Source organism: Bradysia coprophila (genome assembly GCF_014529535.1).
Source record: "Bradysia coprophila strain Holo2 chromosome IV unlocalized genomic scaffold, BU_Bcop_v1 contig_81, whole genome shotgun sequence".
NCBI classification, from domain to species: domain Eukaryota; kingdom Metazoa; phylum Arthropoda; class Insecta; order Diptera; family Sciaridae; genus Bradysia; species Bradysia coprophila.
Window position 1 is genome coordinate 493,321 of NW_023503375.1, and position 18,880 is coordinate 512,200.

The window sequence follows — 18,880 nt, forward strand, 5'->3', positions numbered from 1 at the left end:
CCCCTTTTTTATTGTCATTTCTCTGTGCGAATTGTATTATATATTACACACGGTTCAGTTTGATGGATATTATGCTGTAGACGACGATATTGAAGACGTTTTTATTTATGGATTTTTTTCAGTATATTTACATGCTTATATGACTTTTGGCATAGATCTCTTCTTTATGCTAATGTGAACATCACTGAACCATTTTTGAAATTATCTTAAAACATAAATGGGGACGACGTCTTCGCCGTGCAGCTATTATGTTAAATTTAATATATTACCATAATTTGATCGTAAAAACCTTATTCCAATCTCGGAAAAAAAAAGTTCTCACGCAAATAATTTTCGATAATTTTTTTTTTCCACTTCCATCATTCACCGAAAACCAAAAAATGTTTATAAAAATACGTATAAATCAGGACACAGAATGGAAACTCTTTAATAAAAACTCTTTCGTTTAGCCATTAAAGCGACAACAACACCGATAAGAAGAGAAAAAAAAGAACCACTCATCTAACCAGTCTTTATTGAATTTAAACGAAGCACTGCTGCCCTTTACATGTACAAAATCTCATCATATTACGAGTATATTGGACGTAAACACAAATTTCTTTTTTGAACCTCTTTAAAAAAAATGTATAACAAGAAACACGCAGCAAGATTTGAATGAAGAGAAGGAAGAAGTAAAAAAAAACCAACACAACCCGATTCCATTAACCGAAAGCAAAGAGTAGAAAAAGAGTATCAAAGAAGTCTTTCGGTGGGTTTTCTTTTCTATTACATTATAAGCCATCATCATCATCAATGGTGCTTTAGGTTTTATAGTAAAACCTGATTTTCTCGATAAAATTTCGTACCGAGTGTGTATACGTTTTCATTTTTGTTTTCTCGAACAAGTGTTCGAAGTGTACATTTTCCAAACGGAGAAAAACACACACATGACGAACATGTGTGTTTATGTAGCGTCGCAGAGGCCCCGAAGAAGGACATGAAACACATTTTATTATTTACTCACAATGGAATGAAATCGTTCACAATAATTAGTAACATTGCTGATACATCAAATCGTGACATCTATATATCACATGCAAGGCTTTCATTTTTCTCGGTTTGAAGGATTCGAGACAGAGACAGAGGGTAACAGTTGTACAAGATGTATTTGACCCGCTGTATATACTTACTGATAAAATGCCATCGTCTTGCTAGTTCATATGTTAGCTCATTTAATGTATGAGAAACCATGTTTTCGCTTCGGTTGTTTATTATTTCAACATTCAACGTTGTTGTTTTATTTTGAAAAATTGCACACAGCGTGGCATGCAATATATGTATACGTATATTTTCGGTCGCACTTAAGGCGTGTGTGAACTGAATTATATCTTAACACAAAGAATACAGTGAGAAGGAGAGAAAGATGTTAATAAGAGAAGATCTTGGAATATATTAATTCGAAAAAATCGTTTTTTTTTTCTTCCTTTTCATCTAATGCAGATGATGTTAGTATAATGGTAACTGTTATTTCACGTTTTCTTATCTTCTTTCTTATACATGTTTTGCGCACAACGAGTTAGATATATAAATATAACGTAGAGCAACATTAAGACTAGAATAAAAAGTCAGTGAGCGCTTGTTTGTTTGATAAATGACTATCGATCGATCGACATTGTAGATATCTCTATATGTACGTGCAGAAAAAAAAGGTTTTTTTTTTAAAGAAGAAAAAGTTTTGTAAGGAAATTGGAATTAAAGTTGGTTAAAAAGCAAATTTATTGTGTGGTTGTGAAGAGGATAAGAGAGATTTGAAAAAGTTTTTCATTCTGACCCTTGGCGTTTTGTTGTAAATTGGTGGAAATTTGTGATTATCTTGTTGGTGTATCGGTTTTTTTTTCTTCTGAAATGTTGTTCAGTTGTTCATTTTTCTAAACGCAGAAAAAAAACCGTTTACCTCCAAACAACAATAACCCCAGCTAACATTATATTCGGAAATAATCTTCCATTTTTCTTTCGTCCAAACTTCGTTGCCGTAGACGTAAAATAAAGCTGTTCCTGTGATAATATGACAGGAATATCAATTTATATCCCTCTTCCCTTTTGTAAAAATAAAGGGAGTGACTTTTTGTCTGTCATTTCATAAAAATATAGCGAAAAAGTTTCCGCAATCCTAAACTTCTTCTGTATTAGAAACCCAATAATACCCATACGCAATGGTATATATAGTTTTCCTCGGTTCCCTCTCTCACTCACATGCATCCCCTTTTTAAAACCCTTATCAATTTCCCAGCAACAAATAATAAGTATTTGTAACCCCCGTCCTCTAAATTTATATCCAAACAGGGGCGAAAAAAGTATAGAAATATTCAATAGCAAATAGCTTTTTGCCTTTTTGCCGTATTTTATTTGGTCACTTTAGAGTTAAAGACTTGCGACTATTTATAAGTTGGGTAGATATTTAATATATTGGTCGAGTAGAGGTTGGCATAATTTCGCTTTTGGTTAAATCTCCTTGAATCAGTCAATCCGAATATATCAATTCGACCGATTGAATTTGTATTAATAGAACATCGGAATTGGTTAATTTATTTGTTGTGGGAAGTTTGACCAAATGTTTGTTTGGTAATATTGTTTCGGTTGTGACGCATTTTATCTGATATTTGAGAATTCATTCCACGTATTCTAAAATTATCTTCTAAAATTATCTTAGATGTCCAGGGTATTAATTCCAAAAAAATATTAGATCTCGGTGACAATATCTCGTTAGTACAACCAATGAGCTATCATCTGCATTAAAATGAAAGCCTACGAAGTAAATCGTTTGTGAATTCAACAGTCTTCATTCTATTTAAGTAAACAAATTAGCCACGAGAATGATTGTTTGCCAAGAAATCAGGTAAAAAATAGTTAAATAAATAGAAAAAGCTTTACGTCCAAATCTACCAGATCTTTTCAAACTAACCGTCGTTAATTGAAGATGAAACAAATTTTAGATCATTAGCTTGTTTATCAAGAAGATTTGAAAATTGGTTTAATTGGCTTATCGAGTTTGTCATCAACTTTTAGATGAGTCAAACACACACACAAAAATTGGAGAAATTTACACAAATTAACTCAACTGCAAAATCTTACTGACTAATATGAATATTCATGGTGCCATAAAATTTGCCTAATCGTCTGCGATTCAAAATCGACATTAACGAGTTAACAAGTTCTGTAAAGCAGAATGGAAAGGTAACCTTTTACAAACGTCTAGTAATCTGTTGTAGTAATTTTATGATATTTCTTGTGACTGTTGAAATGAAGTCTAAAGATGTTGATCTAGTATTCAGTTGGTCAATTTTTTTTTTATTTAAAAGAAAATCTGGTGCACAGCTGAAACCACGAACCCATATTTTTCAACTACTCTAACAAAAAATTATGTTTTGTCCATGTAATACGTAAAAGAAGTGATTTGTTATCGACAACGACGGCAAAAAAAGTACAGACTAGCTCTACAAGTTGTTGTCTAATATAGCAGTGAGTATACGATAACTAATGAAGTAATAGTATGTTGTGTTACAAGTATTGTAATGTTGATTTTTTCAGCACTAGACCCAAGTTTTCCTTACGAGCGGAGCGAGTAAGGAAAATAGGGTCGTGTGCTGAAAAAATCTCATTACAATACGTGTAACACATCATGCTTTGTGCCAACCGAGAATTGAAATAGACAAATGCACAAAAATTCAGAATTTTCATTGTAAACAATCACTCTTCGAATTTGATCGATCACGTTGCTTTGCATTTTTTAAAACGAATGCTGTAATAACTCATACGAATTTCATTTCAACACTGGTTTGAGTGTGGTTGGCACAAAGCATGTTGTGTTACAAGTATTGTAATGTTGATTTTTTCAGCACTAGACCCAAGTTTTCCTTACGAGCGGAGCGATACTTGTAACACAACATACTATTCTAACAAACGCTAAGCGATACGGTAAAGAAAAGAAGTAGTAGATTTAATGATATATTATCGACACGTTTACTGTTTGTCAAATGTTAATTAAGATTATGGAATATCTATGCAAAGATAATTTTGACTTCTGTAATTGGCCGTGTAATCGAAACTCTGCTTGTCTGCAGACTGATTAAAACAATCATCGGATTCCTCTAACAACAAATTGCGCAATCAACAACACTGACTCTAAATTATCAATTAAAATAGTTGCGGATGGAAGAGAATCCAAAAACGAACAACAAGTCATTATCAATGTTTAAATGTTGCACTCAAAATAAAATACAAACGGGTTGACAAACATAAACTGCAAACCTATAATGATGGTTACGACGGCAATTACCAACAAAACGGTCAGACTAAAACCAATTCAATCATTAAAAAAACTCCGGTGAAATCTGTTTTATTTTCCATTTAAACCGAAAATCATAAATTGTATTGACCTCAGAGAGGCCGAAATTTTTCAATAACTGTAATTTCATATTTACTTTGTTTGGCTGGTCGGTATACAATCGGTGTATACAACAAAAATTGATCGATTGATATCAATTAATGTATTGTTTCTTGTCACTTTTATGATTTTTTTTTTCGTTCGTTCGCCAATACAATTCCGATGGACGTCGGACACTTTGGTGTGATTGATTGCTTTATAATTTGTTGTGTTGGACGCATATCGGACGAACATTTAATATTGTATGTTTTTGCGAATGTTGTTAGTCAAACACAAAAATGAAAATAAATACAACAATAAAAAAAAACCTCCGAAACAATTGAAATTAATCACAATAAACAATTAATTTGTACAAAAGGTAAATTGCATTCAATTAATTTAATTCACATAATAACATGATGTTGCCAGTTTCCATTGAAATTAATTTAATATTTTTATCGAGCATTAATTTTTGATTAGCCATATATTCCACATCTATGGCATCTATGTAACCAGTTGTTCCATATATTTATTTATAAACATGTTCTGTTAATGGTCCATTTTACAGCTGTATACGTACGAACATTAAATTTAATAAGAGAAAACATTCAATTATGCTATTTATTTAACTAATCTAATAAACTACCGCCGTTGGAACAGCAAAAACAATGCGGATGATGATGGTTCGTTGAAAATAAAATAAAATTCTCATTAAATAATTTGAAATATTTTCGAACGAACAATCTCTCAAGAGCTTAAAACACAATTATTAATCTTAAAGTCAGGCAGCCGCCTCATTCGCTTTTGATATTCCGTCAAACGTTCTCCCACGCTACTTCAAAACAAATCCAGTTTATATGCACTTTTAATTACAAACAAATAATTAAACTAAATTTTTCTCTTCTCCCGATTCATTGTACACAGTCATTAGACGCATATCATTACACACAGTTTTCATGTCTTCAAGTGCATGTTCATTGCTGATGTTGCTGCAAAAAAAAATGTTTTTCCCTTATATTCACTCTGCCATATGCAGACAGAAAAACTTATGTTTTTTTATATAAACATAAACAACAATGGGTGAATATAACCATGTCGAATTTCCCATTCTCACACATCCAGTTTATATAATTTATTAGATGTATAATATGATGAAAGCTATGATAATGAAATCAGTTCAATTATGCATGAATTTTGGTGCTTGTCAAAATTGTATAATTCACCGAATCTTTTCCATGAGTATATTATGTGGAAGCTCTTGTAACTCAAGTTTCTTCGAATCACATACTATTCGTCACGAAATTAATTTGATTATGAATGTGACTAGTAGCTTCGTATTATCTTTAATTGACGATGCTGAGCAATTGAGCTACATATATATGTTTGCAATGGGGCTAATTTTGCCAATCATTACATGAGAGAGATGACACATTTACTAAATTCGAAGTTTGAGATGTAATGTGCATTGAAGCTAATTTTGCCAGTCATTTGCGGAGATAGATGACACATTTAGCATTCTAATTTTCTTTGATAAAATTAATTTAAATTTTCTGGAAGCAATTATTATGTCGTAGTTTCTCTAGAACAAAAGTTTTGTCCAGTGTCTTGTGCCAGTGTTTTGCTGGCTTTTAGGCGAATGACATTTTATCATTTGCTATAAAGTGTCTCAAAAATAAGAGAACAAACGTGGAACCGTTTATAATCACACCATGCACGCATCAAAAACGTTGTGTTCGAACAAATAGACAATTTCCTATATTGTCTCCTCTCAATAAACACATAACTATTTCCTTCTACAAATTGGCTTAACGCTTTCATGTTGCACTAGAGGCGGATTGATTTTTCCTTCTACAAGTTCGCCTGAAAATTTGGTGTTACGACAAGGACAAATTGATTTTTCCTACTACAAATTGGCTTAACGATTTGTTGTTGCACTAGAGCTAAATTGATTTTCCCTTCTTCAAGTCAGTCTGACACTCGCTAAATCAATTTTGATCCAAACGTTGAAAAACCTTACACGGGAAAATCTGTTAGGATTCATCCATGAATGACATCTACGATTCAGTGTTGCCAGACACATTTAAAATCATTTTTTTAATATTTTTTCATACTTTCGAGTTATTGATGATTTTAAATGTTTCTAGCAGCACTGAATCTTGGACGTCATTTATGGATGATTCCTTAAATAAAGTGATTATTTTCCTGTGGCTGCGATACGTGGTACTTTAGAGTAAAACAAACCAAACTAGACAAAAAACTCTCCTAGCTGGAGATGACTGTTTCATATCAGAAATTCCACCGCGTGCAAATAGTGTATTAAAGACTATTGGCACCCGGGTGCAAATAGCATCTACCAGTAATATTGGAAAATGCAGATAGCGCAGAGTAACAATAGAATGCAATTGAATTATTTAAAACATTCAGATTTATTGCCAGACAGAGAGAGAGATAGTTATTTTGCAGTCAGATCGTATAGAACTCATTTGATGTGGAAATTACTAACCATCTCATAAAAGTTTACGTAACATCTTTTTCTCTTGCATCAAAGAACAAAAAACATCTTTTCAACTAATTATAACTTCTCACCATATGCCACGGTTCACTAAACAATCTTTCATTTAAGTATAAAAAAATAATTCAAAATCAGAATTATCCATTGTTATTATAAATTTTCCCTCCCCCCCAAAAAACTTTCGGAAATTATGACTGCAAATTCTTCAAATTCTATGTTCCATAGAACATGTTACATGCACCGGGAAATTCTTAAATTGAAGAAAACTAACTGGAACACATAATACTCTGCATATACGACATATATTTATGTATAGCGAAACCGTTACCCATAACCATCAACAAACATTTTAAAAAGTTCATATTATTTTCTAATTTTATACATTCAACAAACAACGAAACCCCGACATAGCTTCAGAAAATGCATTGTTTTCACAAAAGCCAAGTACCTCATTCATCTCAACATCATCAGCATACAGCTTATGTTTGAATGATAGATGAGCTCGTATTTATATTTCTGTTACGGGGTGGATTTTCCACCATATATAACATAGTTTGTGTATTGTATACGCTATACGAATATTGAAATGTTGATACACATATATACATACTGTACAGGCACACATAACCGTATAATATTGTTTTGTGACGACTAAAGTATGTTTCATGTGATTTTTGTGAAGCTTTTCGTGAAGGGGTGCTCTTATTATAATGTACATGTGTTGTGGACCAAGGACCATATATACGCTTCTATGGATGCTATATAATGTATGGTACATATGTACGACGAAACAAGGAATGTGCTCGAGAATGTGTCTTCTTTTGTTTCTTTTGTATGATGCGATTATATTCTTATAAAATATTCAGAAAGCATTTTCGTTATCAAAATAAGACTCTGTTTAAACTAACATTAAACAAACATTGGTGTACATGGTACCATTCAGCCAATTGGTTTTAGTCTGATTTTCTGAAATCAGCTTTCGCCTAAAGAGGTTTCTCATTAATAATGTAGAACAGAACAGTTGCTACCGAGTATTCATAACAACAGGGAACATTTCTTTTTTACTTCTCCTTCTACTCGTCTGTATACTCTCATTACGTTGATTGCAATCAAACCAACGTCATATTGCATTGGAGATTTTTTTTGTCGACCGCCGACTATTGATTTATCCGAGTTATTTATCTTAAGTTTCATTGATTTGCTCTTAAATGAGATCCCCATAATGTTTACATTCTACGAGACATTTCTGTTCTGTATTGTTGCTGCTATTTGCCGGAGTAAATTAAAATGAAACAGCCAATGGTATGTTCCGTTCAATCTTAGTTGGAAGAAAGTTTTTCTTCTCTTCCTTTTTCGTTTACTTCAAAATAAAGTTTTAGAATCACATACCGCTCGTCGAGCTCGTCGATTCATTTGCAAGGAACCGTCATGGAAGCGATGAAAAAGTGGAAAAACTTTTCAAATTGTTCTGTATTCAGTGAAGAGTAGGTCTTTGTACATCTTGTTGACACATTAACACTACTATTTAAACCAATTATAATTTATAATTTACTTGTCGCATAACTGTTTTTTCTTCGTGGTCTGCGTCTCTAAGTCATCAAATAATAATTCAGTCGGTTAACAGAAAAAAATTGGAATGGAAAAAAAGCGAACTGGAACTCAAATCATTTTATTGAGATACCAATTGAATGCTAATTCGTTTCGTTCGGATACCATAATACAATTATGAACGAAAAATACTCGGTTGAATGAATATTATTGAATAAGACTGTGTGGGAAATAATGTTATAAATGTTCAAACACGACAAAGACTTGTCTACTTATAATAAAAAAAAGAGTGGTGGGTGGACTTTACACAGACTGGTTTTTCTGTTATTATTTCAAATGTAATGTTGAGTAATACAAGCGGTTGTATTTTCCTGAAAAATTGTTATCAAGTTCCGTAGCAGGTTGGTAATTTATATACTGACTGATGATACTGTTGGCTTTGTAGCCAAGTTACAGAACAAAAAATCATCTTCTCCTAGTAACATCATCCTACTCAACCGAATCTGTCACCATTTAAAAGTTATTTTTAAAATCAAGAATTTAATCTGTTTATTCGTGTAGTATACTATAAGCATCAATGTTTAATGCTGTGCAAAATCAATTGTGCAAAATATTTCCGTCGACAGTATCATTTTTAATAAGCATTACCTATGTACGCACGATATAACGTCTTTCGCCATGGCGCGTAATTAATCCTTCCCGATCGCTTACACTAATTTTATTAATGAGAACAATTTTCCCTTTGAACTCTCATTGTACTTAGCCTCGAACAATTCAAAAGAAAAAAGGGTTGACGATACGCTATCGCAGAGTTGCTATACACAGTATCTATTGTATATAGACGGAGCATTATATTTTTTCCCATAATTTTTCCATTAAATATCAACGTAATTTGTTTTGATCTCTTTCTGGAATAGGAAATCATTTAGTAAAAATTTTCCAGCGCGTCATTGAACGTTGTAATTTAATGTTAAATATTTTGAACTTTTGTTCACAAAAGATTACAATGATGGCGTCGTAGTGGGTACAGAATTTCGGGGATTATTTTTTTTGTTGTTTTGTTTTTCGGCTGTTTAAGTTATAATTGGAGAATGTAAATGATTCATTCATGGAAATGATAATTTTCTATCTCTCTCTTTTAATTTGATGCTTGAGTCAATGAAAAAACAAAAGTCAATGAAAATAGAATCAGAATGAGTGATATTGTTGTTTACGTATACAAACATCTTGTCCTGAAAAAAATATTTGATTTTGATGAAAAACGTTGTTCAGCTTTCAGAAACATATTCTCGCAACATTATCCGCTTTGCAAATGAACGTATTTTCTTCGACACAATTAGAGATCTTACTTCATACTAAAAACATGTTTAAGGCATTAGAAATATCACGGACCAACAAAAAATCACAGCGTTTCTCAACTTCAAAGAGATTAATTCGAAACGATTCTATGCCAACGTCTATTTTCAGTTTAAATTCTCAAATCTATCCAATTAATCAGTTTCGTAAAATTTATTTGTTGATAAAGCCTTTAAAATGATTGAGCTTATCTGTGTGTTTTTCGGTGCAACCTACAACAATATGTTAACCAGCATGTAGTAACACGGTGAATGTAAACAAAAGTTAAAATGAAAATGAAAACAAAACAAAAAAAAATTAAACCAAAACCCCACGATGAGATTAACTAATATTTTTTTATCTATTGAATGTGGACGGATGGTATAAGAGACCTCAGGAGATTCTATTAAACATATGACTCAATTTCAATAATAATTTGTCCGCCCATGCTTTAGGAAATATAAAAAATAATTTCGAACATCCATTACCCAACGAAACAACACACAACTGAAATTATTTGCTTTTCTAATGTTACGGTCGCATAGCCTTAATTTGGTCGCCTTTGTACCACTTTTTTTTTCGTCTTCTCTCTTCTGGAAATATTTGTTGTTGGTTTTTTTTATATTCATTTTATAAATTGAAAAAAGAAATAAAATAAAAATGTGTCTTAGACGTGAACGTATTTATTTATGCCTTTTTTTGTACCTACTAAACGTCTGTGTGTTTGCTTCCATTGCGCCGTTGAAAATGGCCCACGCAGTGTTTATACTTAATGAAAAAAAAAATGAGAGTCCAAAAGAGACATGTGTTATATTCCGAATCAAAATGTTACGCGTGTTTTCATGAAACTTCCAAGATAATTTAATTAGAAAACAAATTTATTTCAAATTGTTTTTTGTTGTTGTTTTGTTTCGGTAGATATGTGTCGGTCATTTTCTATGTCAAATATCATTTGGCATTGCGGCTAAGTGTTTAAGTGTCGCATAAAATTGCATGCCTTTGTCAATTATTACCATGAAAATGTAAAAGCTGCAATGCGCGACAATTTTTTTTTGTTTTTATTTTATTTTTTATTAGAAAGTATATGAACCTTAGAGAAACACTCAAATTTCAATTAAATTGTTTTATGTCTTTCGATGTTTTTTTTTCTCTTCTTGCTGTACACACCACGATCTGTGTCGCTTCAAGGAAATATCAATTATTACCGGAAATTTATGGTCAAGTTTAAATGACCCATTAACTATGAAATATATTTTTTTGTTGAGAGAAACCGATTTCAATTAAACTGTAGAATGGAAACATTTAGAGAAAAAAATTAATTAAATTAAGAAGACTTAACTGTTTTCGATCAATTAATTTGAGTAAATTGTTTTACATAATAGCTGTAAAATGTTGAATGTTGAGGTGATTTTTATATGTTTCTCAAAAAAAAATTGGAATTCATTTTTACGATGACGAATATTTTAAATTAAAATGTCATTTATGCATTGTTCCGCTTTCAATGAGCGCTGGCAACCTCTTAACACAATTTTAAAAGAAAATATATTTTGTTATAATTACGGGGCGTGGTCGATAAGAATTTAAATAATTATTTTCCTAACGCATATTAAAATGCTTTTTTTAGCGAATGAGAGGTTTTTACCTCGAGCCGGAGGCGAGTGCTGGAATCGAATTCGTTAAAAAAGCCTTTTAGCATAAGTCAGCAACAAAGTTTTTCCTAAACGACATGGGAAATAAGGGACGAATCAGCGACATTTTAACACTAGTTAGTAAAATGGATTTGATACAACGCCGTTTTGAAAATTAAACCTTTTCATGCGTCGTTTGGGTGACGTAAGATAGGTCTTTCCATTGCTGGTTTACGTTTTACTATTTTCATTTAATTAAAATCAGCCTCGGTTTCAGTTTATACATCAATCTCCTTTTTGAACTCAGCTGTCGGTCTACAATGGCCTGGTGTAGCCAAAACAGCCGAAAAATTGCAGAAAAATTTACCAAAATTTACCAAAAAAGATTTTCTATGAATTTCAGAATGTTTTCAGTTGATTTTGATATTTTTAATTGAATTTCTAATAAAAGGTCCTGAGTGAAAATCTATATGTCTATACCCTCCGAAAAAAGGTGTTTTTCAGCTATGTCTCGTTTATTACCTTCACAATCTACTGATAAAAACAACAACGATTTCGATACATGTATGGAAAAGCTAATTTCATTTTGTATTATGTTTAGGACAGGCAAATATAATTGCTTCAAACAATGCAGGAAAATAATTTCCAAAATTTTAGCCTTTTAATTATTCTCAAAAACATTGCAACAAAGCCCATCAAAAATACGATCCCGCTAATTGGTTAAAGCTAAACAGTACACGATGCAACGTTTTAGCATTTTAAGATTAACAACATAAAACATGTAACAGAAAATCAATTTTCATTTTAAATGATTTCCACCAAAATTTAATATCTCATTGCATTTTACACGAATAGCATAGTCATAGTATGCATCATAAACATTTGCACTGTTAGCCACAATTATAATATTCCTACCGAATTCGCTTCGATTATTCATAGTTTCAAAGCCGATAACCCGTCGGAGTGAGGTGAACGGAGTAAAATTGAGGTAGACAAAAAATGATTTAAAATAAAATTATGGACAATCTGTTACCGTCAGCAACGACCAAAATAAGCAATGACCTCCGGCTCATTCGATCTGATATAATAAATCCAATGTTAAAATATATGAAGTACAAGATTTTGTAGCTAAAAGTAGATGATACTTTCAACAACAGATGTAACAGATTCCAACAATATAAGAGCTACTAACCCGAGTCAATTTTAGTATCTTTTTTTGGCTCCAAATTTTCTCACCTTGGGGCTTAAGTATAAGATAGGGTTATTGTTACTCATATGATACGGTGAAGATTCTCAATTCAATTTATGATTTGAGTGAAGCTGACCATTGCCCGCAGTTCAACCAGATACGATTGTCAATTGTCCTCAAGTTATTCGCTGTCACTCAAATGTCAGGAACTAGTTTTATCCATTCTTATAATTAAATTGTATCAAGTTGTTGTTATTCATTCCGCCAATAAACGAGAAAACTTTGTATTTATTTTGCTTCTCAACTTTTCAACAAACATTTTTATTAAAACTCAAACAATAAATTCACCCAATATTGTAATAAAAACCTATGCACATGAGAGGTACACAACCTCCCTCGGGGGAAGAATATGTCTGCTTTTTAGCTTGCACACTTTTCCATCATTTTTCCTCTTTGAATATTTCATACTTTATTTGACTATGTGTTTACTATGTGCAAAGGAAACCTTGCATACTTAAAGGAAACACATAACTTAAAATGGTATGCATTTCATGTACGTTACCTATGTGATATGCAGCCATAAATATGGTATCCAATTCGCTGGTATATTAGTTGGTAGTAGACGGGTAGAATTCATATATGCTGCAAAGCTCCAGGTGGTAGATAATAATGATATTCAAAGGAACTTGAAATTTGCTTCTGAGCTGCGATTTTTCTTTTCCAATAAAAAAAATGATCAGAAATCTTACTGTATGACGCGGATAATATCTATTTTTTTGGTAAATATAACTGCAACTAATTTATAATCAAATATTACTTCGGGGACGTGACGTCACGTTGTTTCGATTGGAAAATAAATTGTTATACGCGAATGATGCCCAAGCATTGCAGCACGTATTTTCTAAGAAACATTTATGTGACATCGATTTTATATTTTTGTAGAACAATTTTTTTTTAAAGTTAAGTGAAGCTGTCGACAATGTTATACATTTTATGTACCCGAGGTGATGAAAGCGTCGTATTAACACTATTTCATGGAATTACATGGTTGTTAGAACCATATACCACTTCATTTCGTCTATCATTATTCAGGTGAAAGCGTCTGTGCATTTGATATTACCGTTTCTAGAAGATATACACAGACGTATCCTAGTAAATTAGATGCACAAATTGGTTGCAGCTTATTTGTGATTCTAACAAAAGAGAAAATGATAGCAAAAAAACGATGGAACTACATGAACCTTTTCTGTTAAATTCCTTTTAAGCTGCATTGTTGTTAGTGTTAGTTTTGGTTTTTGTGGTTCGATCTGTTGAAGTTTCATTACAAAGGAATGAATTCGGAGAAGATAATAGAAATGTTGGGTGTTTTATATGAGATCTTGCAGATTAATCACATTTATAAACAGCAAGCTTAGTATAATTAGTAAATCTACGGCTTCTGTTCATTGAGTCCTGCTTTAGTGGTCAATGCAAAATCTTTTACTTCATTTGTTTTAACATTGGCCTTGTTATTAAGAGAACATAAATCAAAGCTAATTACTCAGTTTTTGCCATTTTTGTTGTCGATAACAGATTATGATGACTCATTGAGTAATTATATTCATACAATGACTTTACATGGTTCAGTGACAATATAGACTGTGTCTCTATCGAGTCTATAACGTTGATTTTTCAGCACTATAGGTTTGTCTAACAAGTGTTGAAAAAAATCCGAAACCAATGTCACAACATCTCGTATTCTGATTGTAAACTTCTGAAAGATTTCTTAGAATCGAGAATTGATCACATAGAACTTCATACGATTTTGTTCTTAATCTTCGAACCATCTCTTGACTAAAATGTTAATCCAGTGATCGTGATAAAATGTAATCTACTTACCATCCACCAGAAAACATTTCTACAAGTTTAGGCTTTAGATGGATAATTACGTACATAAATACCATATCATCACGGCCACAACAAAAAAAAAATATTTTTCTTAATTGAAAATTACTAACCAATTTACGTTATAATAAATACAAATCAACGTCACTACAGTTTTTGTACAGCCATAGCCGGTCGTATAAACATTTATCGTGATGTGTTACTTTAAGAAATAAATACGAATTATAGAGATAAGGTCTTGGATGAGGTGAAAAAACGAATAAATATTTCGTTGAGGATGCTATAAAAAAAACAAAAGAAATTCGTAATTACCATTGTGTGCTGTACGGATGATATAATAAAAAGTGAACATCAAAAATGAGAAATAAAACTTTCTTTATGTAAACAAAAAATTAAAAAAATTTCTTTCTTCGTCCGAAAAATTCGTTGGTAGACACGAAATTATTATTTCGAAAATGAAATTAAAATTATTATTACCATTTGCTGTAACAACAGCTCTTTTATCACAACACATGGAAAGCGTGCAACATACCAATTATGTAAATAAATAAATAAAAAAAGTTCTTTTAAGTAAAAGACATCCATCGCATCCATATACGCTACGTACATATGTAACGAATGTAAATATAAATTACGTTCAGAATGATACTTTAAGGAGAAACGTTCGCATACAGTGTGCTGATGGTTGTGTGTGGTTTTTCAAAACGATATCAAGTTTGACATGAAAAACGGGAGTAAAATAATGAGCAGTTCTTCTGCTTCGCACAAAGTGTTTTTGCAGCTAAAAACCCATTGTTGACAATAATTAAACTCTGTGCTTCGTAAGTATGCGAATACGAGTACAAAAGTTTCGTCACGGACTCTATACTAACGTGGGATTGTGATGTGAATAAAAAATTATACACAACCGACGACATTATTATCCTGAGACGTCTTTCTCCCGTCTACTGCACGAAATCAATTTTTCCGCATTTTATTTCCATACCTAATTTCTTTATTATTATAAATATACAATGTCCCGCCAGAGTCAAGGCCGATGGCTGAGAAAAAATATGAAAATATAATTAAATTTGTATTAAGTCGCAAGACGGTTCTTTAAAGACTTAATCTTGTGCAGCACGGCATTTGTGTGAAAAATACGGACGAGTACAATTTTGCTGATAAAACCAACTCAAAATGAACAAATAGATCGTGTCTTGTTCAGTTACACCTACCCACAACCGTGAAATTGAAGGAATAAAAATTGTTTTAATTACATACTAATTGTACCTCCTACTTCAATTTTAAAAATTGTGATGCTTTATTAACAACAAAGTAAAGAAGAAGCAGAAGAGAAGAGAAAAAAAAACGTAACATCCGGCGCTTATACAACCGAACAGAATGTGTTCACAAAGTCATCAAAAGAATACTAATTTATCCTTGCATGTATAGTCTCTGAAACAAAATAATTTTTTTTTATTCCATAAAAGAAGAGAAAAATGGAAATTATTATTAAAAACTCCCGACGTATATTTCCCATTATGCTTAATTTCTACTTTATACGAATAATTTCTGTATTAAATGAATTTCTTCTCTTTTGTATATAAAATATATAAATATCCTCCGCAGAACAATAGTGATTGCTCAGAGCATGTTTTCGACATACATACGTAATTAATTCATTCTATTTTCTTACACATAAAATTAATTATAAGGTGGAAATGCAAATGTCTATTTCTTTAAATACCACGTTGGGCTGTCGAATGGGTTCTTCTTCTTTTTTTTCTCTCTTGAAATGCAAACAAAAATTATTTCCATGAAAATATTATTCAACGGTTTTAAGACACTTAAAGAACATTCAACCCTTAACAACATAAAAGTTAAAACGTGACATATGTGATGCGTATGGTGGATATAAATGTAAACACTTGAAGATGGAATTTATTCACTTGAAGGAAAATTTAATTCTTTTTTCCTTCTCACTTTGTAACCATTTTAAATCTTCCAAATCTAATTTCTTCATCCGTTATTTTGACATTACACTTATATTTTCTCCATTCTCTTCTCCCCAGTTTGTATATATTATGTAACGTTCAGGTGTACTATGTATACATACACAGACACATCATATAACTTTATAAAAATTATGTTCCATTCTAAATCAGGATTTAAATGATAATTAATGTAATTAATGAGGAAATTTCAAAGCTCTCAAAAAAACATACTTAAAAGCTCAAGGTCAGAATAAACATTTTCTCTTTCAAGCGAAAAATGTATTTTCTACAGCATGGATAAGTGGCACCATTTTTTTCGGTTATACTTCTATAAAACAGTCAAAATTGTGTACATGCTGGTATTTCCGAGGGTATATTTGGAAAACATTATAAATGCTAATTAATGGATTTTTGCATGGTAAAAGCGAAACAAAACAGAAAGCGTGTACCATATTGAATAAAAAATGATAGAAAAGCCCGTGGGGGTCGTTAATATGGTTCTTCTTCTATGTTTACTTTCGGTTAATGTTGATTGACAGGGTGACACACACATACACATATAATATACATTGGCACAAGATTCCTTATTCGATAATGTCTTTGATGATAATGAAATTGAATTTTTTAGGAAATTACAGATTATCGATTTTATAGGGACAAAAAAAAGAAGATTCATCTCAAAATGAATGCCAATTTTAAATTTTGTGACTTAATATTTTTTGCTCGGTCATTAGTCATTACTACAGCCTCGCACAGAAAGAGATCAATAAAATTTTAGGCAAGGAACAGATCAATTTCCTGGTCTTAAAAATGAAAGAAATTGAATTGTCTCGGAAAAGGGCACGATACTGGAGGGACGTGAAATGGTTCTCAGTCAGTATGATTGGCTTTCCCTTGCATATATCTCTCTCTCTCTCTCTGGTCATGAAGACTATCTGTGAGGCAAAGACCAGGTACTTAAGTGGTGTCAGTGGCTTTCCATTAAATATGTCTCTGTTACGGTATGATATGAAAATTCAGGTTAAGCTTGAAGTTTATGTGTTTTCAGTTTAAGCATTACTGTGGTATATTCATCAGAAAGTCACGTGCACCGATTGAAAACAATGTTGTTTCGATTCATTGCCGTACCCTTTCAAGAGACAATTAAACTTCAGTTGAGTAATTATTTCCTAAGACCTGAAACGGCCTATTCCGAACCCTAATAAAATTCCACGAAATAGCCCACAAAACGACTGAGTAATCAAGCTGAGTAGTAAATTAATTCACCATTAAATGAGATCCGTTTTGCATAAAATTCGAAAAAAAAATAATTAAATTCTTATACGCTCAGCAAAAATGTCCACTTGAAATAAAATCGACAATTTTATCGCACATCATTATAAATGCACTTTTCAGGGTCACGAGTTTTATATAATTTGTGTACATAAAATTGCAAATTTCCATTTCATTTTTTAATGGTAGCTGTGAAAAATGACAATTTATTATTCAAATTAATGTGTCAAATTGGTCGTTTTGTGTCGGTTATTTTTTTTTTGTAACTTCCACAAATATTGAACCAAACTGCAGCGACTGCATTTTATGAATCAATAAATTTCTCGGTTCATACTTAATGAATTGACTTCGTGCTAAATTACTACTCGAGCCTCATTTCACTAGTAACGAAAAATAAATCACCCTGTGCCCCAGTTAAAGTCTATTGATGTTGCGTTCACACTGTCTCTTATCGTATATAAAATACACTATAGCATTACACAGAAAAAAAAATTAATTTAATTTAAAACAACACCTTTCGCAGTACGTCACATTGAAAATTTGTTCAAAACGCGAACAACGTACTTCTCTCATGAATATTCATAGCCGGATTCCGCTCATCCGTGAAACCACCCTAAGGGAGACAATTTTTTTTCATGCGCCATACCCATTTTAACACACTTATTGTACCTATATATACGAATGGTTGATATAAAATAATCGTAGCCATTTGCAACGTAGCAATGTTGTCATTTAACTTTCTTTTTAAAATTGTTTTTAAATGAAATTTTTTCCTGTTTTTCGCGAATATTATCGGATTATGTGTGTTCAACAATTTATATTTAATTGCAAAAACATTATCCTGAATTCAGGGTAGGGGATGTACAAACACAAACAAAACAAAACGAACTCGTATCCAATACCACCGTCTAATTACCGAAAAATTCTCCAACCAAAATATTCTTTTTCATTTCAGTTCTAACAACAATACAACCCTCGAGCGCCCAACAACAAAAGTTTCGAACAACACCGCACGACTTGCAAGTGCTTGAAGGTTCAGAAGCACTTCTACGATGTGAAGTTTCAAATTTGGCCGGACAAGTACAATGGACAAAGGATGGTTTTGCTTTGGGTAAGTTGACTCAAAAATGTTGCTTG

General features: G+C 31.9%; 1 protein-coding gene across 3 annotated transcripts in view; it reads left to right on the forward strand.

Annotated features, from left to right (window-relative positions):
* Positions 1 to 18,880, forward strand: part of LOC119072157 (nephrin) — a 168,532-nt gene that overhangs the window by 78,192 nt on the left and 71,460 nt on the right. For all 3 annotated transcript variants that reach the window (XM_037177315.1, XM_037177313.1, XM_037177314.1), the window contains exon 3: positions 18,699 to 18,854. In XM_037177315.1, coding sequence (XP_037033210.1) covers positions 18,699 to 18,854 — 156 coding nt within the window. The remainder of the gene's footprint in view (positions 1 to 18,698; positions 18,855 to 18,880) is intronic.